General features: G+C 39.7%; 1 protein-coding gene across 1 annotated transcript; it reads right to left on the bottom strand.

Annotated features, from left to right (window-relative positions):
* Window positions 1–8,963: 8,963 nt before the first annotated feature.
* LOC124140476 lies at window positions 8,964–25,188 on the bottom strand. The gene is made up of 3 exons (XM_048381224.1): window positions 24,641–25,188; window positions 18,761–18,982; window positions 8,964–9,166 (listed from the first exon to the last, which is right to left on the bottom strand). The coding sequence occupies exons 1-3, from the start codon at window positions 24,948–24,950 to the stop codon at window positions 8,964–8,966; spliced, it is 735 nt and encodes a 244-aa protein (XP_048237181.1). The 5' UTR covers window positions 24,951–25,188.
* Window positions 25,189–25,813: the final 625 nt, after the last annotated feature.

Below are 25,813 nucleotides of genomic sequence, written 5' to 3'. Positions count from 1 at the left end.
GTATCAAGGTTGCTTGGCGCAGTCCACCAACGATTGCCGAGTTTAATGATCTTAGAATACTCTTCGTATAAGGTCAAAGAGAATATTTACGTTAGTGACAAAACCCTTTTCATAATAGATTTTCCATCCTTTCAATTTTGATAAAAACAGATATACTTCAGCAATTATTGATTGCAACAAATTAATTATACATTCTGATGCTCTTTGAAACTCAACAAGACATGCCCGAAGATACCGGATAGTATTGTGTATGCTTTGAATTATGATTTCGTGCCGTTATCATGATGGATTCTGTTTTTGTTGTTGGGGCAAGGAGTTATTTTCCCAGCAAAAGTTGTCAGTAAGTTGTTGTTAGTTCTTCATGACATATGAAAGGAATCCAGACAGTTACATTTATTCATTTATTTCATTAAATATACTTCTTCCTATGAAAGGAAATATTTTATGTTATATTAATGATCCATATGTTAATCATACATTGCTACAAATATTGCATATAAGCAAACATGGTTTGCATTTATTTATAATTATTTCTTTATCTGTGAGAAGTTCACATAGATCGAGAATACACAATATCTAATAGTATATGCAATGTAGGTAAAGAATATCCATGCCCCTCTTTTGATATTAATAAAAACATTGTATATAATGTTATGTATTAAGTATTCTCCTTTCCCATGCATGGGAAATCTATGCTGCATTTGCTGACGACTGGTTTTTTCCCTTTGACATTGCACAGGAGATCTGTCACTCATTTGTTGTATTTGAATTCTTCGTCAACATGTATAAATACGATTGAATTGTCTTGTTTGTTTCAAGGAAACGGTCATGTGCTCCTTATAAAATTAAGTAAACCTCCAATGGAAATCGACATAATTTCAGGGTCCGGTTGCACAGAGCTCTCTTCGGTAACTCGTAACTCAATGTTATTGCAATGGACTCCTAGCTAAGCTACTATTGGATGATAAATCAATAAACCTATTTGTCGAATAGACGTACCTAATGTAATCCATCATTTTTAACCCGAGGATGGATCTTTCAGTCATAAATTTCGATGTGTACAGTTGTTAGAATATCATAGTCCTTGCGGGTTCACATACCTACATGTACATCGCCCAGGACATTGTCATTATTTGCTTTACATCCTCCGAGCAACGTTAAAAAATTGAAACTTGAATAATAATAAATTGATATTATGTATATGAACATGTATAAATCAGCTTGCACACAGACTACTGCAGAATGACATGACATCCATTTGCTAGTTTAGTTTAGTTTAAACATATTTTATTCACAGAACAAAATGAGAATTGTATTGGGGACAAGTTCTTGCAACTTAGTAAACCCCTCTCCGCATAAAATATGTACAAATATACAGTTGCAAAATAAATAAATTTGCTTCAGTCAGTAAATGTCAGACTTTCCACATTTACACATCAATATATTTGTGTAAGTTTGTTACGTTATAATTATTCCATTGTGTATATTACTACCTACTTTACCAATTGAAATATGATTCCATTAGGTTAAATATGAACAATTATGATGAAAATCGTCAATAGGATATATTACATTTAAGTACAAAACACACAGAGTATTTCTCAAATAAATAAGAAAACTAAGTTCATTCTAGTAAAAATAATCCTCTTCTGGACAACCATAGAAATGAAATTCCAATGCGTTTATATATATAAATAATTATACAACAATGTACGATAACGACCTCAATCCTCCCCCACACCCATAATTTAATGACGATTGTACGATAAACCCTGTACCAACCCTGACAAGGATAGGTTCTAGTCATTTAACGCCTTTGACACTAAACTCATAAGGTTATTACAATTTACGTAAAAAGTTATTACATTTTACCGCAAGTTGAGATTATTACAATTTACGTCAATTTTTATTACAATTTGCGTATTACAATTTACGTCAAATTTTATTACAATTGACGTTGTTATTACAATTTACGTCAAAATTATTACAATTTGCTGCAAGTATTACAATTTATCATATAATGGGTAGGTTTCTCGGCAGGATAAAGCCAACGGATAAAAACGATATCCGTTGGGGTCATATGCGGATAGAGATGCAAATATCAAAGGTCAAGTAGGACTACTTTCACTGTTTATAAACAAACATGGCGTCGCCCTCGTCATTCTGCGATCGAGTCAGAATTAACCATCGGGAATCTGGATAAACTACAGGGACAATGGCTATCATTATCAACAGAACACTCTAATATGCTGGAAATCAGTATCTAACTGTGACGTAGCTAAGGCATTTTATAAGTTTTGGCAACTTTGGAAATATAAATTTCGAAACAATTTTGCGAGGACACGAGGCCTAGCCAAGCGGGACCAGTAGCCATATATCTGTGCTTGTAGACCTCTGCGGCTTGAAACCGTCTCCACAAATTAAAATAGTTGGATTTGGCCGAAATATGTTTGAATTGTTACCTTGTTTCGTTTTGTCTCTGGGTGTACATTTGACTACACTTCTTAACGTTATAACAGGGCAGACCGACTGTCAACAACGTCTGACCGTGGCCGTGACGCCTCATAGACTAGGGTTAGAGTAGCTTCCCTTTGACAAAGGGCAGTTACTCTAGCGGACAGACAGATGGATTGCCGCGAAAGGCAATTAAAAACAACTGTTGTTTTGCGTACATGTTGCTTCGCCACTGTATAAGAAACAGATTTCAGTTGGAACTATATTGGCTACTGTCACTGTTCGACTGACACATCACTTACCCTGTGACGTAATAAATATTAATGCGCGCATTCCAGGAAAACTCGCAATGTTTCGGTAAAGGGAAAGAGAGGGAAAGCGATTTTAAAGCACAGAATTGAAGAATGACATTATATGATAAAGAGGTTATCACGCTTGTGTGTTTGGGGATGGTAAATATCCTGTATTAGGAATAAACACTATGTATTTAGCTCGCCAAGGCTCGCTAAATACAATGTTTATTCCTAATGCAGGATATTTACCATCCCCAAACACACTCGCGTGATAACCTCTATTTACCTTTTTATTACAATTTACGTCGTAAAACTTTGGTTACTAACAATTGAAAGGCCGGAACACTTCTACGATTTAGCATATTTATTGTGTCTTAGCACCTACAGTATACAATCTGATGAATGTTTTTGCGGCACATTTCCTTTTGATATTATCAAACATGTGTTTATGTATTGTAAAAAGACTCAACAACAAAGAAATATTCTTGTTGAGTCTGTTATTGATTTACTAGACGTGACAACGTTTTCTAGTATCTGGAACGATGATGACGATACCTTTCTGTCCTTTTTACTTGGCGGTTTGCCAACAGAAAGTACTGTGGCAATTGAATACAATCTATGGACAAATATAATGCTCCGTGTTTGTAAAACTGTTAAAATGTGGTAAAACCTACTAAGAAACTTTATTTGATAACGATGTGAAACTGCCTGTACATACAATGTATCAGGTGTTATATATATACATTTGTAGAACACCGTAATATCTCATATCAATGTATCTTCATCATTTGGAGGAAATAAAGATGATGTATCTATCTATCTTTAAAAGTCCAGTTTCCACCCTTGCCGAACTAGACTGGAATTACTGGGCTCGATCGTAGCGCCACCAGTGGCTATTATCTGTTATGTCCCTTCTACGCCTCGCCTATGGACCAATCAGATTCCACCTCTCGTATCGCTTGCGTTTGCTTCACACAAAATGGTGGCGCCGAGTCAGGACGATCTGATCGATAATCAAGATCTATATTGTGATAAAACGGGTCTTACATCGCGAAATGCGCGCATCAAATCAAGTGAGCATCTTGATTAAAAACATGAAAAGATTTGGAAATTATCTGCTGTCAGCGAGTTGGCGGTGCTCATGTTTTGAAAATCCTGCAATCGACCGACATCTGCACGACAGTTTACGAACCGGATTTCGATTTCGGTGCGCGATTTTGATTGGACTATGCATAGACTCGTTAGTCCAGCCAAAATGTAACTCCATAATACCAGCCTAGTTCGGCAAGGGTGGAAACTGGACTTTTATAGTCTGTTAACTCTCTTGCCTCGGGAAGATGCTTAATGCCAAGCGCCAGGCAATGTAACAACAAGTTTGTTTGTTGCTCAACGCCACACTTGGCAATATATGAGATAGGAAGTCCTACGTAGGAGATATTTAGTCCTACGTTGGAGATATTTAGACAAAATAAAATTCACCGTGGCCCTACTACGCTTCCGTATTGTCGGACAATCCAGAGTCTGATATTGGGAACAATGGGGTACAATGACACGATATTTAACCAAGTCACCGGGCCTGACCACCCGATCCATTTGGTCGCCTGTCTTCAGCCCCCATGCTTGACGTAAAGGGCGACTCTGTTTGTTGTAAGAGGCGACTAACGGGATCGGGTGGTCAGGCTGGTTAGGCTGTCTGACTTGGTTGATGCATATAAATGCGTGGATCGATGCTCATGATGTCAATCACAGGATTGTCTGGTCCAGACTCGATTATTCAGAGACCACCGTCATATAGCTGGAATATTGCTGAGTGCGGCGTTAAACAACAAAAACAAAAATCATTATTATTCAGGATTGTAAACGGATTGTTGTCAATGATAGCGAACAGTGTACATCTTATTTACATGCTTGTGAAACATGGCCCAATAACTGTGATCTCTCTGTGTTTTTACTGATTATGTATATTTTAGTGCTGGTGCTGATAGAACTGTGACACACGACAGACTCTCAGTAGATTTTTCTCACTTAGTTAAAAAACCAGTTATGCATTATGCGAAGTTTTCTCAAGTAATTAAGCTCCAATTGTGTATTTGTGTTATTTGATAAACGTTTCGTGATACAAATATGGATGTACTTTTAGGATCTGTTAAGTCCAGAAAAATTAATCCTGGTGTAAGGATAAATTATTCATTGTGGAATACGTATTTTTCGAAAGTCCCCAGCTGATATTGTACAGCAATATGGAAGTATTGTCGTATTGATTGGAGGAGACTTCAATGCACGTACCGAAACGGATTTGGATTTTGTAGACGATGGTATCATGTCAGCACTGTATTGGGATTTTATGAGCGAATCTCTGAATATGACACGTTTTTCCTGTGATAAAACAGATGTGGCAAGAAGTGGATAGATTTAGGTTGGTTGGTTGGTTTGTTGTTTAACGCCGCACTCAGCAATATTCCAGCTATATGACGGCGGTCTGTAAATAATTGAGTCTGGCCCAGACAATCCAGTGATTGATATCATGAGCATCGGTCCACGCAATTTGGATCGATGACATGTATCAACCAAGTCAGCGAGCCTGACCACCCGATCCCGTTAGTCGCCTCTTACGACAAGCATTGTCACCTTTTACGGCAAGCATTGGTTGCTGAAGACCTATTCGACCCCGGAATCTCCCCGGTTCCCGTGTTTGTTCAGGTAAACTTGGACCACCTCCGTGGTCTTGTGGTAGAGCGTCCGCCCGGAGAGCGGAAGGTCCAGGGTTCGATCCCGGGCCGCGTCATACAAAAAGACGTTAAAATATTGTACTTGTTGTTACCCTGTCTGGCGCTCGGCATTAAGGGGCTTAAACAAGGACTGGTCGGCTCGGAGTCAGTATACTGTGTCTGAGTGGGGTATTCATGTTAAACTGCGGCATGGTATCTCAGTGAGCTAGCACTATAAATCGGCATCAGTCCGGACTAGTACAAGCAGCCATGCACGTCGCTATATAAGTGCAATAATCTTGGACGCGACGTTAAACCCAATTTCACCTCACCTCAGGTAAACTTGCCTTTGCATGTGTGACGAGTGTCACCGGTGGGGCAGGACACTCTCACTTTCTCGCAAACACCTTTCGTCATTACGATTTGACATGATATATACTACTCAAAAGAAGTTAAAGAACACCCATTTTTTTTCATATGGCTATGGTTAACCTGTCATGGCTGGTGGGAAGTGCATCACACAGCATTTCAATTGTAGGTGTTCTTTAACGTCTTTTGAGTAGTATATAAAGAAGAGTGTGCCAAGGTAACTCCATAGGGACAGAGGCAGGCTGTTGGGTTTGTTCTCACTTTGCCGGTAGGCAGGGAGGATTAAAACTAACGATCCGGTGAATTCAAAGGTATGATCTTCTTCACACTTGATCGAGGGATTAATTTCACTCAGGGTGAGTGGTGTGGTCCAAGCCTCGTAAATTACCAGTAAGCGAACTGGATTCATCTGTCAACTATTGTATCCTAAAGGGATGTCAGTAATTTATGTGTTCCATCAAATAAACAAATAAAGTGAGTACGATAATGCATATGAAAACTTTATATAATTACGTCCTCTCCGGTGTTATTGCAAAATGACAAATGCATAGGCCAACGTTAGTCGTGGTGGACAGAGTGTAGTGTACAATGGACATAAGTTCAGGGTTTACGTCAAGTTTTATTCATTATGTTTTTTGGACCTTTTGCGCCAATTCCATTTTGTGACATAATTAAAATTTTGCTCATTATATTTTCATTTTATACCTTATTTATTCATATATATCTATGTCATTTATGTCTGGACAATGACGCTCCCTTTGCCGGCATGCTGCGTGATTTATAGCTCCCAACAATACCTGCCGGCAAAGTGACAACACGGTTTAGCCGATTTAACACTATGCCAGCACGGTGGAGCACCAAGAATGGGCTTCACATGTTATTCCCGTATAGACACTGGATCTCGTATTGTCGGCATGACCAGGGAACTCTGAAAGACCTTCACTACTCCACACCCCCGTTAGAACAGAGTTATACAGTTTAATACTTCACGGCATATTTATCATTATTTATAAACCTCCAGTGATGCATTACAATTGTTACAACAGGTTGTTCTTTTCTCCGAAAATCCCTCAGCCCATGGGATTCTCGAGCTGTTCGCTTTTGACTGAGAACTTTCGAGTGCTACAATTGAAATTTCAGAATTAAAGTTATGTCATGTAAACAAAAAAACATCTTCATATCTGTCGGTTTATAAGTCAGATATAAACCTTCTATGGCTAACCGTGAAAATAATGCACTCTAGCGCAGGAAAAGCCCTACGGCCCGCGGGCTTTTCCTTTGCCGGACTGCATTATTTTCACGGATAGCTCGCGGAGGCGGTTTATATCCTATACATAAAGTACCTTTTGTTAACGAACCCGTGAAGATCCGGGTAAGCTCAACACTTTTCTACACAATAAGGCTAAGTCTGGTAGCTGAATCACAGGTCCATTGATTCTCGCAACCTCCTCATTTTAAAGGAGCTGGCTTAACGTCAGATCTTTGGATTCTTAATTCTCCCACATTTCAAAGCACACCCGTGCAGATCCAGGTTAGAATAGGTCTTCAGCCATCCATGCTTGTCATAAGAGGCAACCAACGGGGTCGGGTGTTCTGGCTCTCTGTAGGGTTGATGCATGTCATCGTATCCCAATTGCGAAGATCGATCCTTATGATGTCAATCACTGGATTGTCTGGTCCAGATTAGACTATTTAGAGAGAGCCGTCACATGGCTGGAATAATATTGAGTGCGACGTTAAACAACAAACAAACAAAACATTGATTTCAAATAATGTATGTTCTTAATGAAAGATTCTATTTTAAAGACGGACTTTAGATAGAATGCAAATAGAAGGATCATGTCTCAGCGTTTACGGGGCGGTCGGATAGCCTAGTGGTTAAAGCGTTCACTCGTCACGCCGAAAACCCGGGTTGGTTTCACGACATGGGTACAATGTGTGAAGCCCATTTCTGATGTCCCCCGCCGTGATATTGCTGGAATATTGCTAAAAGCGGCGTAGAGCCATACTCACTCACCCACTCACTCACTCAGCGTTTACAGATTACCAAACACATACAACTGACCAGACTGATCACAGTTAATCACAGAGATGGTAATGTATATGTTAATATCTGCATAAGAATCTTTACCATCAGTGTCAAAGACATATCAGTCACCTATCTATGCCATACACCAAAGGAAAAAATACCCGTGAAGATCCGGGGTAGAATAGATCTTCAGCAACCCATGCTTGCCGTTAAAGGCGACTATGCTTGTCGTAAAAGGCGACTAACGGGATCGGGTGGTCAGGCTCGCTGACTTGGTTGATGCATGTCATCGATCCCAATTGCGTGGATCGATGCTTATGATATTAATCACTGGATTGTCTGGTCCAGACTGGATTATTTACAGACAGCCGTCATATAGCTGGAATATTGCTGAGTGCGGCGTTAAACAACCAACCAACCAACCAACCCACCAACCAACCAACCAACCAAAGGAAAAAAGGGAACTGTGCTTCATGTAGGACGCAAATACATGATCCTTTATGAAGACATGGTTTATGATTTATGACTTAATGGTTGCTTATTATGTGTGTATGTGAGTGAGTGAGTGAGTGAGTGCGGAAAGATTGGAAACAAATAAGTTCTCTTTTCACAAAAGAAATTGCGTACTGTTTGATTTGCATTCTAGAAGTTGACAAATAAGTAAGAAAAACGTACAACTTCATGGATAACAACATCTAGTTTATTGCATATAGCGACGTTTCGATGTAGCTTCTTACACCGTTATATGCGATAAACTAGATGTTGTTATCCATGAAGTTGTACGTTTTTCATACTTATTTGTCAACTTCTAGAATGCAAATCAAACAGTACGCAATTTCTTTTGTGAAAGGAGGAGAACTTATTTGTTTCCATTCCTTCCGCACTCACTCACTCACTCACATACACACCCATAATAAGCAACCTTTAAGTATTCTTTGGATGACACTATTTCAGTTACAATATCTACATGCAAGTATATATGATCAATTACCCCTTTCCGCAACCATATCGAACATAAATTAATGTGAAGACGTAATGATCAATTCACATCCCTACAACTTTTAACACAAGTTGTGAGCAAAACATGTCAAACGTTATGAACGGGTTATGTCAAGGTAGTAGAATTTCACAGAAATATCTCTGATTCTCGTCGCGGCATCCAGTATCGTCAAACGTCAGATCCGATTCGATCTCTAAGCATTCTGAGCTTCCTTCCTTGTTGAATCCTTCCACCAGGGAGTTGTCCGACAGCCACCTCCACTCCCCGTCTTGATCCGCGTCCATGCCGCCTAGGAAGTACTCTCTGGTACCATCTGTGAACACATGTACACGGTAATTACATACCATGATCACAGCAGCAGCAGCAACAACAACAGCAGCAACAACAACAACAACAAAAACTGAAGCAGCTGCTACAACAGCAACACCAACAACTGCAGCAACACCAACAACAATACTAATAATCCATTTATATTGTGCATTTCCATGCTGGATTTCAAGCTTAAAACGCACCATTATTACCGCGGATCATTTCATTCACAGCTCCCTGGGGAGTATACAACAAAGCTGCGATCTCATACTTTCACGTTTGAGTAAATAGAATCATATTTCGAACAACATATCTTCTGATCATGCACTTTGATCATATACCGTAGTCATACATTCTTCACTCATACAGACAAGTAAGTTATTATATAGCATAATCATACACATTGATCACGACACAGATGGTAAATGATATACATCAACATCAAGCATTCACATATGCATACGCCACGATCATACACATTATCCCATCTATAAACACTGATCATATACACTGATCACACGTGTACACGCCGATCACACCTTTACACACTGATCATGCACGTTGATCACACCTGTACACACCGATCATTCACATTGATCACATCTGTACACACAAATCGTGCACGTTGATCACACCTGTACACACAGATCATGCATATAGAGCACACCTGTACACACAGATCATGCACGTTGATCAATCCTGTACACACCGCTCATGCATATAGATCACACCTGTACACATAGATCATGCACGTTGATCACACCTTTATACACCGCTCATGCATATTGATCACTTGTACACACTGATCATGCACGTTGATCACACCTGTACACACAGAACATGCACATTGATCACACCTGTACACACAGATCATGCACGTTGATAACACCTGTACACACCGATTATGCACGTTGATAACACCTGTACACACAGATCATGCACGTCAATCAATCCTGTACACACAGATCATGCACGTTGATTACACCTGTACAAACAGATCATGCACATTGATCACACCTGTACACACAGATCATGCACGTTGATCACACCTGTACACACAGATCATGCACGTTGATCAATCCTCTACACACAGATCATGCATATAGAGCACACCTGTACACACAGATCATGCACGTTGATCAATCCTGTACACACCGCTCATGCATATAGATCACACCTGTACACATAGATCATGCACGTTGATCAATCCTCTACACACAGATCATGCATATAGAGCACACCTGTACACACAGATCATGCACGTTGATCAATCCTGTACACACCGCTCATGCATATAGATCACACCTGTACACACAGATCATGCACGTTGATCAATCCTGTACACACCGCTCATGCATATAGATCACACCTGTACACACAGATCATGCACGTTGATCACACCTGTACACACAGATCATGCACGTTGATCAATCCTCTACACACAGATCATTCATATAGATCACACCTATACACACCGATCATACACATTGATCACTTGTACACACCGATCATACACATTGATCACACCTGCAGACACTGATCATGGACATTGATCACACCTGCAGACACTGATCATGGACATTGATCACACCTGCAGACAGTGATCATGGACATTGATCACACCTGCAGACAGTGATCATGGACATTGATCACACCCGCAGACACTGATCATGGACATTGATCACACCTGCAGACAGTGATCATGGACATTGATCACACCTGCAGACAGTGATCATGGACATTGATCACACCCGCAGACACTGATCATGGACATTGATCACACCTGCAGACAGTGATCATGGACATTGATCACACCTGCAGACAGTGATCATACACATTGATCACACCTGCAGACAGTGATCATGGACATTGATCACACCTGCAGACAGTGATCATGGACATTGATCACACCTGCAGACAGTGATCATGGACATTGATCACACCTGCAGACAGTGATCATGGACGTTGATCACACCTGCAGACACTGATCATGGACGTTGATCACACCTGCAGACACTGATCATGGACATTGATCACAGCCAGAAGCATGACGAGACGCCTCACGAATGTCATCCGTGAGAGTGAATGTGTGAGTTAAACTTTAAAGCCACTTCGGCAATATTTCAGCCATGTTGCGACTAAAATGTTATACATGACTAAGTTGTTAACATTTATGGAAAAGATTTCTGAGACTTTTGTAAAACGTTTGGTTTATATTAATTTTACTAAATGACAGGTTTTCTGATGAAGGAAGGGGGTTATACCTATGTTGGAGCAACAGGTGTTAGCTCACCAGATTATATTTGTGTGTCAGCATCTATTTACAAGTATGTAAAGGACTTTTAAGTTGCACTACTGAGTCAGATCATCTCTCCCTTATTTGCCTCTTTCTCATTATAGTTTAATGTAGTAGACACCCTAGAACAGGATTACAGCCTAGGTGAGGACTGGTGTAGATATATACGAAACACAGATAAGTGACTGTGAAGACTATATGAATAATTTTGAAAGTGAATTAGTGCAAGAAATGCTACATGAATTCATTAACTGTGTGAAAGTTGATATTGGTAACGCCGCAGAGAAGTAACGGCATATAATACAATAATGTGAAAGGAATATGAAAGTAAAGAGGTCCAAATATATAGGCTTTAAGAAACAACCAGCGAAAAGTATAAACTCTTGAATACATTCAGAAAGGTGTCTTCTCCGGAAAACTATAACTTATACAAGAACACTCGAAATAAATAAAAAAAATTATGTAAACAAAATCATTACAAAAGCATCACAAAAGCATCAGTTAATGCTGCGAATGATAGTAACTGTACAACATTTTGGAGAGTTGTTAAACGGTATCACGCTCGCAGGACTTTGGCATCGCTCCTGCAACTTGGGTAGATTATTAGGAATTGTTTAATCCAGTGTCAGTAGGGGATAAGGATTTCTCAAATGAAATCAGTGGGTTTCTTCAACAGCATCATGATAGCTTATGACCAGACTGACAAAATCAAGATGATATTTTATGGAGTGATTTTATGGAACAAGATGTTGTAAACGCTCTTCACCATTTAGGAGTGGAAAATCACCTGGTGATGATGGACTCCAGAATTTTACAAATCTGTTGAAAATGTTTTAACACAATATCTTGTCATTTTGATTAGTGCAGTGTTGTCCAGTGGACATTACCCAAAATTATGATCAACGGGAATAATAATGCCACTACATAAAAAAGGTAGTAAAAGTGATCCTAATAACTTTCTTAGTATATCACTACTCGATGTAATTGGTAAAAAAATTTCTAATGTATTGAATAAAAGACTAGAATGTTTCTTAGACTACGAAGACATAATTGGTGAATATCAAGATGGGTTTAAGAAAGATCATTCCACTATTGATAACATTTTCATTTTACAAGCTATTATACAAACGGATATCACTCGCAAAAAATGAAAAGTTTATTGCGCTTTTATTGATTTTCGAAAAGCATTTGATATGGTTAATAGGTTAAGTTTTTAATGTATATTTTATTGCAAAATGGTATTCACGGCAAGTATTTTTTCAATTATTCACAGTATGTGTAATGATGTTAAAGCAACTGTAACATATGATTATGGTAAGAAATGACTGAGTATTTTGATAATTCATGGGGGGTAAGACAAGGTTGTACTCCTGGTCCAGTACTGTTTATCTTTGTTTATCAAGAAATTTGTTAATCTTATAAATAAACTCAATGGTGGTGTTTTATATCAGAGGAAGTGTTAAATAGAATCGTCCGACGATTTAATACGTGTTGCAGGCAGTGTATTGACATTAACAAAAACGTCTTGATGAATTATATTTATACTCTTACAAATGGGGTATGGATATTGATACTGAGAAAAAAGAGTAAAAACATTGAGTTTAAAATGGGAGGCCCCTTTTAAAAAATGAGAAATGTTATGATTATGGTGAGCGTATGAAAACAGTTAATGCCTATACATATTTGGGACTTACTTTCACTCCGAAATTAATTTGGACTAAGGCCTGCAAAACGTTATGTGAGCAAGCAAAGCAAAGCACTTTGGTCAGTTAAATCGTTAATAAGACGTAATGATATTTCGGTTACGGAGCATTTTTTATATATGTTCTGATACATTTGTATGGTGCTGAGATTTGGGGATACCAAAAATGGAATAGTATTGAAATTGTTCATCGCAAATGTTGTAAATATTTACTTCACACATGCTACAGAACTGCAAATCCAGTGGCCTGTTGTGAATGTGGCAGGTATATACTTTATACTATTTATTATGTGAAATATTGGCTTAACTTAATGCTAATGAGTCCAAACAGATACCCATACCAGTGTTATAAAATGTTATTATCCATTGCTGATAGAAAACGTCCTAACTGGGCATCGCATATCAGACTTTTGCTAAGTCATTATTGGTTTTGGGGATGTATGGGTTGCACAAAGCGTTGGCACGGCAGAGTTGAAGATTGTTCGTTTCAAGATTCAATTATCCAACAATGATACAATCATTATGACAAGTTTTGCAAAATTTCTAATGTTTGTGTTCTCAACAAAAGAAAGTATCAATGAGATAACTCTTACATAAAAAATATAAATTTAACATATATTTTGTACAATGGTTCAATTGGCCTTTATACATCCTCATCAACAGACAGTATTTTGTGAGTATGGGAGACAGTATGACTTTTATATATATTTATTACTAATCATTTCATTTCAAGAGGCCATATCATGCAAGTCACTGTGTTGTATCGTTGGACAAAGTTATAAACCCCACTTGTCTGACTGATGTCTGTCACTCTGCCACACCTAGGCCCATGGCCGCCCAATCTGCCTGTTATGCGCCATGGGCCTGGTGACTGCAATTCGACTACAGCCCAAACTCATTGCGACGTGTTCATGCGTTGCTCCTTGTCGCATCATACCAACAGCGCGTTGTCTATGTTGTAGCGTTACTCTTGGCATATTATTTGTCACTGTCCAAGGGGTTGGCCTCCGTGGGGACCCGGGGTAGACAAGAATGTGTCCTCAGCACCCCATTGCTGGTCTAAGAGGCGACCGAATTGGGCAACCCTTGCCGTGGGTGACGCCTCTATGTCGGTGGAGGACGGAATTCTGGTGGTTGACGTCACTAGAGCCAGGAACCGGTGTTCCTTTTGCTCAACACACCACTTCGACCCTTACTTCGCCTGGACGGGTGGTAGAATTGGCCCGATTTCTATAAATCGGCTAGTCACGCCATGCCTTGTGAATGGAATACTTGATAATTTAGACACAGGTTTTGATCAGAATATATATGATGACCTTGATTATGTTAAATAAAATTGTGTCTAGAGTCCTATGCCAGAGGGCGGTGGCTCATGGGCTAATCTTGTGAGACGGACCGCTGAGTTCTGTATTTTTATAGGAAAATGCCATGAGCCGAACCAGCCAGACATTCCTCCTTCTACGACAGCTTTTCATGTCTATAATTCAACCTCTGTAGTCCTGGGGTGCGTTGCAAAGCGCCAATCGCTTGTAAGCGATGTACAGCGATTCACCTCACAACAGTGCGCTAACTTTCAGCCGCTTGCAAGCGAAACAATCGCTGGCTGAGGTCGCTTCGTTGTCAAACCAAAATGGCGGCTGACTTTGACAGCGGAAGAAGAAATTCTTGACTGGATCAACGAGGAAATGAGCAAAGGCAGCTGACACCCCATCATCCTCAGTCTGCTCCACATTTTCAAAGTAGTCATAAATTTCATCAGCTCGTCATCGAACCTCTTCTATTATGATCTTCATAACGTCAAGGCAATCAAGCGGTAGTTGCGCCGCCATTTTGGAAGAGTGCGCAAGCGCTTCCAACTGTTGCAGACCCTGGGATGAGCGATTAATTTGCTTTCTCTTAGCGATTCGTGGCTTGCAACGCGCCCCTGGTGTTTCAACTTCAACACCATCCTTGTTTACACTCTATGGTGGGTGGGGAGCAGGGTTGTCGAATACATTTCCTTTCACCATCGTGCTCTCTCCGACAGCCTGATATTCAGGCACTATATGACCAACTCCCTAAGCCCTGAGTTATCATGGGAGATTTGAATGATCATAACCAACTTTGGGGTAGTAGTGACACCAATTCTAAAGGAAAACTACTTGAGGATTTTTCCTTAAATAACGATTCATGCATTTGTTGGTTGGTTGGTTGGTTTGTTGTTTAACGCCGCACTCAGCAATATTCCAGCTATATGACGGCGGTCTGTAAATAATCGAGTCTGGACCAGAAAATCCAGTGATTAATATCATAAGTATCGATCCACGCAATTGGGATCGATGACATGCATCAACCAAGTCAGCGAGCCTGACCAAACGATCCCGTTAGTCGCCTTTTACGACAAGCATAGTCACCTTTTACGGCAAGCATGGGCATGCATTTGTAATGATAGTTCTCCTACATATCTACATCCTGCAACTGGTACCCACTCTTTTCTGGACTTGTCAGTTGCAGATTCTAATATACTTTATAGATTAATGGTCAGTCCAGAATGACCACAGTGGAAGTGACCATTTTCCTACCATTTTACAATCTGTGACACCATCTGATGTTTTTCCATCATCAAGATGGAATTTTGCCAAGGCAAAATGGGCTTTATATGAAGTCCTCTACACTAATCACCTAAAACCTGATGTTTTTCTTGATGTTCCCGACCCTATAAAAACCTTTTCCGATAAACTTAATAAAATAGCTGATGAATGTATTCCGAAGTCCTCTTCATATACGTAAGCCATGGTTCAACAATGATTGCAAACTAGCTTGGAAGGCAAGGCAAAATAAACGTCTATCTTGGCAAAATTATGTCTCCAAGATAAATTCATACCTAAGGTATGGAACATGATTCAGAAAATTAAAGGTTCTAAATCTAGTATCCACCACCTTCAAAATGGGAATGAATTATTAACCAATACTTCAGATATTGCTAATAAACTTGGTGAAACTCTTGCTCAACATTCTTCCTCCTCGAATTATGTCCCTAAATTCCAAAAATATCAAAAGCAGAAAGAAAAGAAACCTTGGGCAAGCTCATGATGCAGCTACAGGGTCTGATATTATACATTATCAGCTCTTAAAACATTTACCACAATCATGCTTTGAAACCCTTTTGACAATATTTGATGAACTTTGGACGTCAGGAGGATTTCCGTCTTCATGACGAGAAGCTTTAATTGTTCCAAAACCAAAACCTGGACGTGATTACACTGGTCCTTCAAATTATCGACTATTTCATTGACCAGCTGTGTTTGCAAACTATGGAACGCATGGTCAATAATAGATTGACATGGTACTCGGAATCAAATGATTTAATAACCAATATTCAATATGGTTTTCGTAAAACTCGCAGTACCACTGACAATTTAGTTCGATTGGAGTCATTCGCTAAGAATGCCATTATAAACAAACAACATGCAGTGTCTATCTTTTCCCGATTTAGAAAAAAAACATATCACAGTACATTGAAGCACGGTATTTTAAAAGACTTACATGACTTTGGGTTGCGAGGCCGTTTGCCTCAATTTATATCCAAATTTATATCAGTCAGACAATCTCAAGTTCGCGGGGGTTCAACCCTCAGCTGTCTGATCATTATAATCAGGATCAGTGTGTCCCACACGGCAGTATTTATCTGTTAAATTCCCCAGCATAAAAATATGTAGTCTTTCCAACGTTTTAAACGATTCAATTGATGGATCACATTTTGTGGATGATTTTAACATATCATGTCGTGGTAAAAACATGCCTACCACTGAATGACAATTATAACTGTGTGTAAATAAGATAAATAAATGGTCGTTAGAAAATGGTTTTAAATTTTCAAAATCCAAAACAAATTGTATACATTTTTGTACGAAATACAAACCTGATTTAGTTTAAGATTGCACTCCGAATTGTTAAAGAGGCCATGTTCTTGGGAATTACTTTTGATCATCATTTAACCTTCTTACCACACATACAATATTTGAAAAATGAATGCCTGAAGTCCAATGACCTTCTGAATGTCGTTCAAATTCAAAGTGGGGAGGGGACAAGAAAACCTTCCTCCAAATGTACAGGGCACTTATCCGCTCTAAACTGTCCTCAGGCTATTAAAGATATACCCTGTAAGCATCCACTTTTAACTGAAATTATTGAATTATATAATAATATAGACTGGATTATATACTGGTCGTCGTCATAAAGCTGAACTATTGAGTGAGGTTACCACAATGTACAGGGGTCAATCATTGATTAATATTATTATAACGAATTGTAAGAGCTATTTAAATAGCATGTATGGCTTATTCAACGACATTGTATTGTACATCCTGTAATACAGCGACAGGGTACAAGTTGGTGTGTATTCGGATGAAATGTTCATGTGCACATACAAACGTGTATGCACTCGTGAGAGGTGTGATAACCCTATACATACGTGTTACAATTAACACGAAACGTATCACCCTTCATTGATTTATCGACACCTACGTGTCATAAGGCCAACGGGTGTGTTGTCCTGTCCTGTCCTGACATATTGACGTACTAGAAATAAGAGCACTAACACTCCTTCTGACTACGTGGTCCAATCGATAGGGACTGTCAGCACCTCAGCACCACAGTCAATAAAACTGCAAGGACTTCATATTTTGACAGCATCTGAAGGAGACTCTCGACGAGTTTGTATTTTCAATGTGTAAGCGACGTTCTCTTAATGGTACTTTTGTGACCTTATGGGTGAAAATCACATTTTGACTTGTCATTATATTTTAAAACTACAGCATCTTCGGAACATAAAAATACACTTCACAAGCTTCAAGTAATATTTTTAACAGAGATACATGGCATTACACGTTGCGATCTTGACGGAAGTAAGTTGATGTCAAACGTCTTTATGACGTCATAGCACAACTGTATCCAAGCACCCATAACGTCTCTCTTCTCCGCGTGGGTCAGGGGGCACGGGTGGCCCAGTCGTCTAAGGCGCCGCGATTCGCTGTGCAGAGTTGCGTCCCTTGGGCACGCAAGAAACCTATGACTGTGGGTTCGAATCCCGATTATGTTTCTAGATTTGTCAGCACCTTATCCGTGCTCGTGGATTTCACTGAAGTGGTAAACGTCTAGGACCTGCATTAATTCGGGCTTTCCTCCCACATTAAGCTGACACGCCGCGATATAACTGGAATACTGTTTAAACCTAACTCACTCACTGTTCGTTTTCGAATGCATTGAACACAACAAACGTCTAATACGGTTCCTAAATTATGAGTGGCAATGATGTAAAATCTTGGTCCCATTTGTTCCAAACTACTTAAAGCACGAGAATAGGAGTATCAAGACAGACAGTTATTTAAACATTGCAGAAGAACTTAACATCAGAAAGTCGTATGAGTGAATACATTTTTTACTTCAATTCCTATGTTCCTTCAATGTGACTTTTGGTACAAGCGCCAGGTCTTTGTCAAGTCACGTTAGCTGGTCTACAGTGTTGCAGAACTTAAGACCCGCTTACAATTACACATATGACGTTATCTTTAAAAAAGCCTGATGGTGTATTTCAGAAATATTATTCGTTTGAGCACTACTTAAAAGGAACAAATTAGAAACACAATGTATGCGGTGCGTCTTGCCTTCTGCCACAATGCGGTTGACGATATTCCGTTTAGCAGTTGTGTCCACCTTGGCTAGCTCTCCCCCCTCGCTGTGGCATACATCGCGTGCCTCCTCCCACAGCACTCTGGTGGTGTGGACCTTGTAACAGAAATACGCCTCGTTGTCGAAAGTGTAGCCTGATGTCGCCGCGCACGCTGCAACAAAGAACATGCGAGATTGTTAAAAAAAACATATGACGGATGTGACAAATATAACAAAGAATCTGAAAAACGCTATTTGTGGTATACGGTAAAATACAGACTTATGTGTTCACTTCAACAAATGCAACACATTTAAGGGGTCGACCATGTGAGTGACTTGGGAATGACCCCTTAAATTGACAATTTTTATTCTTCTATCTACTTCATTGATTGAGCGTTACGGGACATGAACGATTGCCTCTATTTCCTGGCGCTCGGCATTGAGACAATAAATTGTGGTCGGCTTGAAGAAAGTTTTGTTTGTTTGTTTGTTTGTTTATTTGTTGTTTAAGCCACACTCAGCGATATTCAAGCAATCTGTAGATAATCGAGTCTGGACCAGACAATAAGGTGATTGACGTCATTGGTATACGATGACATGCATCAACCAAGTCAGCGAGCCTGACCACCCGATCCCGTTAGTCGCCTACTACGACAAGTATTGTCGCCTTTTACGACAAGCATGGGTTGCTGAAGACTTATCCTACCCCGGAACTTCGCGGGTCGCTTGGAGAAAGTACACATGTGTTCATCAAATAGGGTCTGCAAGCCAACAGGTAAACCGATTTATGAAATAATACCAATAGTCCACTCCATACGGATGTAAGAGAACTATAAAATGACCATAAATATCTACACATATGCAAGGTGAGTAAAACTATATTACATGCATAGACATTAAAACATATCAAGACATTTGACAACTTCATATGAAGGCCTACTCATGACGTCATTTGTCTTTTCTAAGTTTACAGTTAACTTCCAATCAACAGTGTAATCAGTCAAAATGTTTAATTGGTTCTGAAGACCTGAGACTGAGTGTGATGTAAGAATAACATCATCAGCAAACAATAATAAGAACAATTCTAAAATATCCGGACATAATTTGACCCTGTGTTTGCCACTATTCACTATTTCTATACACAATTCGTTAATAAAGAATGAAAATAGAACGGGACTTAATACGCATCCTTGTTTCAAGCCAAGCGGACAATCAAAAAAGTCAGTGAAATCACCTTTACAGCGCGCACACGCCCTGACATTAGAGTACATACTTTTAAGAATCAGGTACATTTTGCCCCCTAATCCAGCTCTTCTAAGGCACACCCACAGTTTATGACGATTCACAGAATCAAAAGCCTTCCGGAAATCAACAAAAGCTACATAGAGTTTTCACCCACGTTTCATCAAATATTTTTCTATAATTGCATTTAATGTAAAAATATGATCTGTAGTCGAATAGTGTTTTCTAAACCCGGCCTGATGTTCTGGAATTCTATCCCTCATATTGGCCCATAACGTTAGTCTGTTGTTTAATATACTCGAAAATACTTTCCCCAAAATACTGTTTAATGTTATACATCTATAATTATCTGGATTGCTAGCATCTCCTTTCTTATGAATAGGTATAACAATGTCCTTCGACCACGAACTTGGAAATACGCCTGAACGAAAAATCATATTAAACAATTCTGTAAGATAGGGCAAAATGATCTCCCTTGATGATTGCAGCATTTCAGCAAGAATATTATCCAATCCCGGGGATTTACGTTTTTTAAGTGACTGAATTGCTGTCAGTATCTCATGACGTTGAATATCAGATTCAAGGATTTCCCGATCTATTTCAGAAAAGAAATCATCTTCATTTGTAGGACCATATATGTCATCAAAAAGCGTATGATCAAATACGTCATTTGTTGAAAATACTTCTTTAAAATGAATTGCCCATTCAGCTTTTGAAATGCTACAAGCAGGGATGTTTCTCATGTTAATGGATCGAACCTCTTTCCAAAATTTCTTAGCATTACCCATTGCATTACACAGCTGTCCAATTCTATTGTGTCGTATCTTGTTCTTATATAACCTGATTTCGTACTTATATCGATTTCTTAAGGAACAGTAACTATTTCTGTTTTCAGCAGACTTGTTACTTATAAATTTCCGTAGTGCTCGCCTCGTAGCACGTTTTGCCTGCCTACATTCAATGCTATAACGTCTGTTAATCATGTAGCCATTCTTAGAGCATAAGGCTTTCTTCATGCAACTGGCGGAATTCAGTGAATAGTCTACGAAGCTAGACAAAGACCTATCTATATCAACATGTGGAAGTTCTATTAATTCAGTCAGATTAAGACAGCTCTTGAGATTATCCAAGTAACGAGATTCGTGAAAATCATTCAAAACATATTTGACAAGAGGCTGGTCACTACACTGGTCAAGACTGTTACTTGTTGGTTTTATGTGACAAGATAATTCAAGAGGAAAATGGTCAGAGACGGGGTTTTCCAAAATACATAATGAGGAAATATGATGGAAGAAATCAACTGAACAAATGAAATAATCATTAACGCTATTTCCCTTGTGGCTTACAAATGTAAATTCTCCGTGCAAATCCCCATTCACACGCCCATTAACTATGCACAGATTAAATACATTGCAAACGTTCAATAAAAGTTGACCAAAACTATTTACAATCGAGTCTACTGACGTCCTATCTGAAATAGGGACACTTTCCTCTGGAAAGGGATCACCTCTATTATTAATACTATCTGAATCATAGTCACTGAAGTTATTTTTGTTTCCACATCGGGAATTGAGGTCACCACACAGAAGAACATGACAATTAGCAATATCTGATACATGATCTATAAGAACAGACTCTAACTGATCAAGAGCACAAACAGAGTCCTTATGTCGGAAGTATGTTGACCCTTCAGGTGGTATGTAAGCACAAATCAATAAAATATCACATGTGCTGTCCAGTATACTTCGTGAGAGTCTAAAACACAACAAGTTGTCAACATTAACAGCTATTGGATGACATAGTCTTAGTAGTTCATGTTTTATACCGACACATACCCCGCCACAAGAACGTCCGGAGCTGGATAAACTAATTGCACTTGAATAAAATAAGCTATACCCTGCGATCCAAAGTTCAGGTATTCTATCGACAACAAAAGTTTCAGTGAGACAGAATATATCAAAGGTCCGAAGATATGATAGGAAATCCTAATCAGAGTACTTGCTATAAAGACCGTTTACATTCCACGATAATATGCGGAACAAAGATAATACCGCATCGTCGTCACTGCATGGATTCACAGAAGCGTCCGTACACTCACCGGTGTAGTTGCTATTTGATACATCTGAAATTTGGCCTTGGCCCCCATCCTATCTGTCACCTCTCTCACTTGATAGGGTTCTCACACCGCGTTGTTGCAGGCGACGTACAGATCTGTTTCTTGCTGGTGTTGTGGGGACATCCTGACGTGAACGGAAGGACGCGTATCAGGAACCGTCACGAGATTCCCCTGCTTGTAATAGCCACGGACACCAGTTCCCTCCAGTCCTTTGAGTCGTCTGCGTTGTCTCATCGTCAGGTCGCTTGCGATATTGAATCCTGCTTCTTTAAATGATGGTCTTGCTTTCAACGTGTAGACTTTATCAATGGATTCCTGGAAATTCGCGATAAGAGGTCTGGGTCTAGTAGAGTCTTGACGTTTAGTCCCAAGTCTGTGTGCGCGGTTGATATCACACTTTTGCCACGTCTTTGTTTTCACATGTTCATTCAAGAGAGAGATAATAATATCTTTCGATTTTTCAGACATTTTCAACCTCTGGAATGCCGTGAAAGATCATATTGTCACGTCTATTGTATGCTTCTAGTTTGTCAAGTTCATCCTCAACATCACTGTACCTGTTCTGGATAACGTCTACTTTTTCTGTCAAAGCATCGATATCGTCATACATTATGCCACTATGCTTCTTTAGTAGGTCAACATCTGTCTCTGTCGCAGTTACCCGACCTTCTAGATGCAAATATTTGTCGTTGAGTGTTCTAATTTCAGATTTCATTTCTGCCATTTCATTACTTAATTCAGTTTTCACATGACGGAGTTCGGACAGGATGGAGTCACGTACCTGGTCGAGTTTTGTCGGCCCCGGGTTCATCTCGATGTCGCCTGAACAATTGAGCATACTGGTCACAACTTCCGCCGGCGGATGACTACTTCCCAGTGTGAATGCATCAAATGCAAGGACTTTTGGGTGGAGCGTGATGTTACACTGCACTCAAATCTGGTTACGTCATCATCACAACAGGCTTCGCAAAATAAGTTCTCAGCACCGAATAATCTTAAAAATTCAAACTTTTCTTGCAGAATTTGCATGAGGGCAAACGCAGAGAGTAAGTGTGTTGTAAATACGAATAAACATACAAAAAAAAACTCTCAGGTTTGTATCAGATCCATGTACAAACTCGTGTACCTGTCATGAGCGAGTTCAACTTGGCGTGTCCCTCGAGGTTGCATAAAGGTGCCGATCCGAGCTCTGTACAAAGCGATCGAGATCATAGTAATGTTTGATGGTATAAGAGTCACCTTCAGATGCAGTTAGACGAGATCGAGGCTTGTAGATGCGGAGTTATTACACAAAATACTTCACTGGATCATTCGAGCTCTGAAGAGAGCGTCCATACTCGCCAAGGGCAGATAACTCATCTCGTAAATGGTCAACCTTCTGAATGCATCTACAAGGGTCAATCGTTTACCTCTCCGTCGGTCCATCAGCATCCGATTATGAATATGGAACAAGTTGAAATAGCTCTCGTCGCCTCCTTGACCAATCATGTGGCTGCCAACGACACATTTTCGAGGCCACTGACGTCCATTACGCCGATGTTGATGGGTGAAGGCCATTCCGCGTTGGGGTCGGTGTGCCCGAATTCCTGCAGCGCATGATCGTCTTCACACTGTGTCTTTTAATGTGTTGTCCCAGCCCTCATAACGTCTGGGCTCTGACGTCACCGGAAGGAAGTGGTTGCGCACATGAGACGTGCGCAGATGGAGGTCACTTGTAGGCTACTGCTTCGTGGCCTGTTCCTTTTGTTCACAGTATGATGGTGTCACTGAAATAGGCCGACAATGTACAGTCGGCTGCACCGGACCTGTGTAGCCTCTATCAGCGCACGGTAAAACTAAGTCACAAATAATTGCAAATGCTGAAAGGTTTGACAATCGTACCAGATCTTATGAACCTAACCATAAGGCGATAATATTCATGTACTGAAGATGTGTTATATATATGTTGATAGATCAACGGCCCGTCCGACAATAGTGAGTGAGCTGTGTTTTAAGTGGCTTTGACAGTATTTCAATGATATCACCCCAGGTAACTAAGCTGGAAGGAAATCACTGAAAATCAGAGATGGCATCAGGTGTCAGCACTCAAATAATATTTCTTCATGGTTTTGTAATTTTAAATATTATTTGATTTAAAACTTTTAAAATTAAAAAATATAATACACAACTGTTGTTTGGTATCTCATACATTATGTAAAATCCATTAAAAAAAATCTGGAACACAAATTGACAACATTTCAAACATGGCAGGGGTCATATGGTTTCAAATTCATTTCTTTCCCGACTTCATTTAACCAATTTATTTTACCCAACTGCAGACTGGTGCAGGATTTTGTGCTGGTTAAATAGAATTTGACATAACCAAATTGAACAACGTTTCTTTCAGTTTTCAATGACATAAAATGCAAAGTCGGTAAACTTTCTATTGCCGCGGTCATAACTTATATAATGAAACTCTTCACTCATAGTTTACCTGAACTATACAGACTGGAGCCTGGGGCGTCTGTTAACGTCATGTCCTCAGGCAGAGCAGAATGACATGTGCATTTTCCTGTTAACGCTGAAAACACACTGGTTACAGCTCCCTTCTCGACGTCACATAAGCAAATACAGGCTAATTTGCTCGGCAGTATTTCCGATCTCACGATGAAGTCATCCGCAGTTTTTCCATAAGCAGACCTACGGTAGGAAAGTTTTTTCAAACTGATTCCCGTGGAGTTGGTACATTGCACAAATGTCAGTACCGCTAATGTCAGAAGGTACATGTCGAGACGTAACGCCATACGTGGCACTTGTGTTCCTTCGAACTAGAGCATGGGGCCTGAATGTGGCCTCAGTATTATACCTATGTGTTCAATATCCGTAGAAATATTGTGCGGTGCCAGTCTAGAGTGCCTTCGCTGAAGCGTATTGATCCAGTGGATTTAGATACAATCTATTGTCAGGATTGATCACAAACTAATCCCAAATCAATTCAGTAATTGAAAAAAAACACGTAGACATTATTAACTGATCCATTGCTTGTCGAGGGTGGCCCGGAAACCAACAGTCCTGACCAACATTTAGAAGCACGGTAATGGGAGTGGTATGAAACAGGGATAAAATGAAACACATGCTCGCTACTCATGTGAGTGACTTCGTCCAAAGTAATCGAATGTTGAGCCACAGTGTTACTGTTAACGTTATACACACATAAACAAGCAATCGACGTTCCTAAATTATGCATGGTGAGTGATTGGAAAGGTATTTTGAAATCCGATCTCAATTGGTTCACGGAGTGTTATTGTTTCACCCTTGGGAGGACCCACTCTCATGAAAGAGGAGTGAGCGGGTGAGTGAGTTTTGGGCAGTATTCAGTCATATCACGACGTGTCAGCTTGGTGTTGGAGAAACGTCCGAAGTAGGTGAAATTAAACAACACAGGTACAGTTGACAAACCTCGAAACGTAATCCGGGCGAATCTTGGAATCGATCATAAGAAATCTTCCTGGCACGCCTATGCATAGTGAATTGCGCGCATTTGACGATTCGTATCCCCTCTTCTGGCAAACGTATGAGCTTCTGTCTTTTACCTTGAAAGCTCGGAATAAGCCAACATAAATCAGAGTTATATTTTTTATAGTCAACGTAAAAAATCAGGCAATTT

Source organism: Haliotis rufescens, unplaced genomic scaffold (genome assembly GCF_023055435.1).
Source record: "Haliotis rufescens isolate VD_foot unplaced genomic scaffold, xgHalRufe1.0.p SCAF_37, whole genome shotgun sequence".
NCBI classification, from domain to species: Eukaryota; Metazoa; Mollusca; class Gastropoda; order Lepetellida; family Haliotidae; genus Haliotis; species Haliotis rufescens.
The sequence above is the reverse complement of the archived record's forward strand: the minus strand, read 5'-3'. Positions and strand labels throughout refer to the sequence as shown.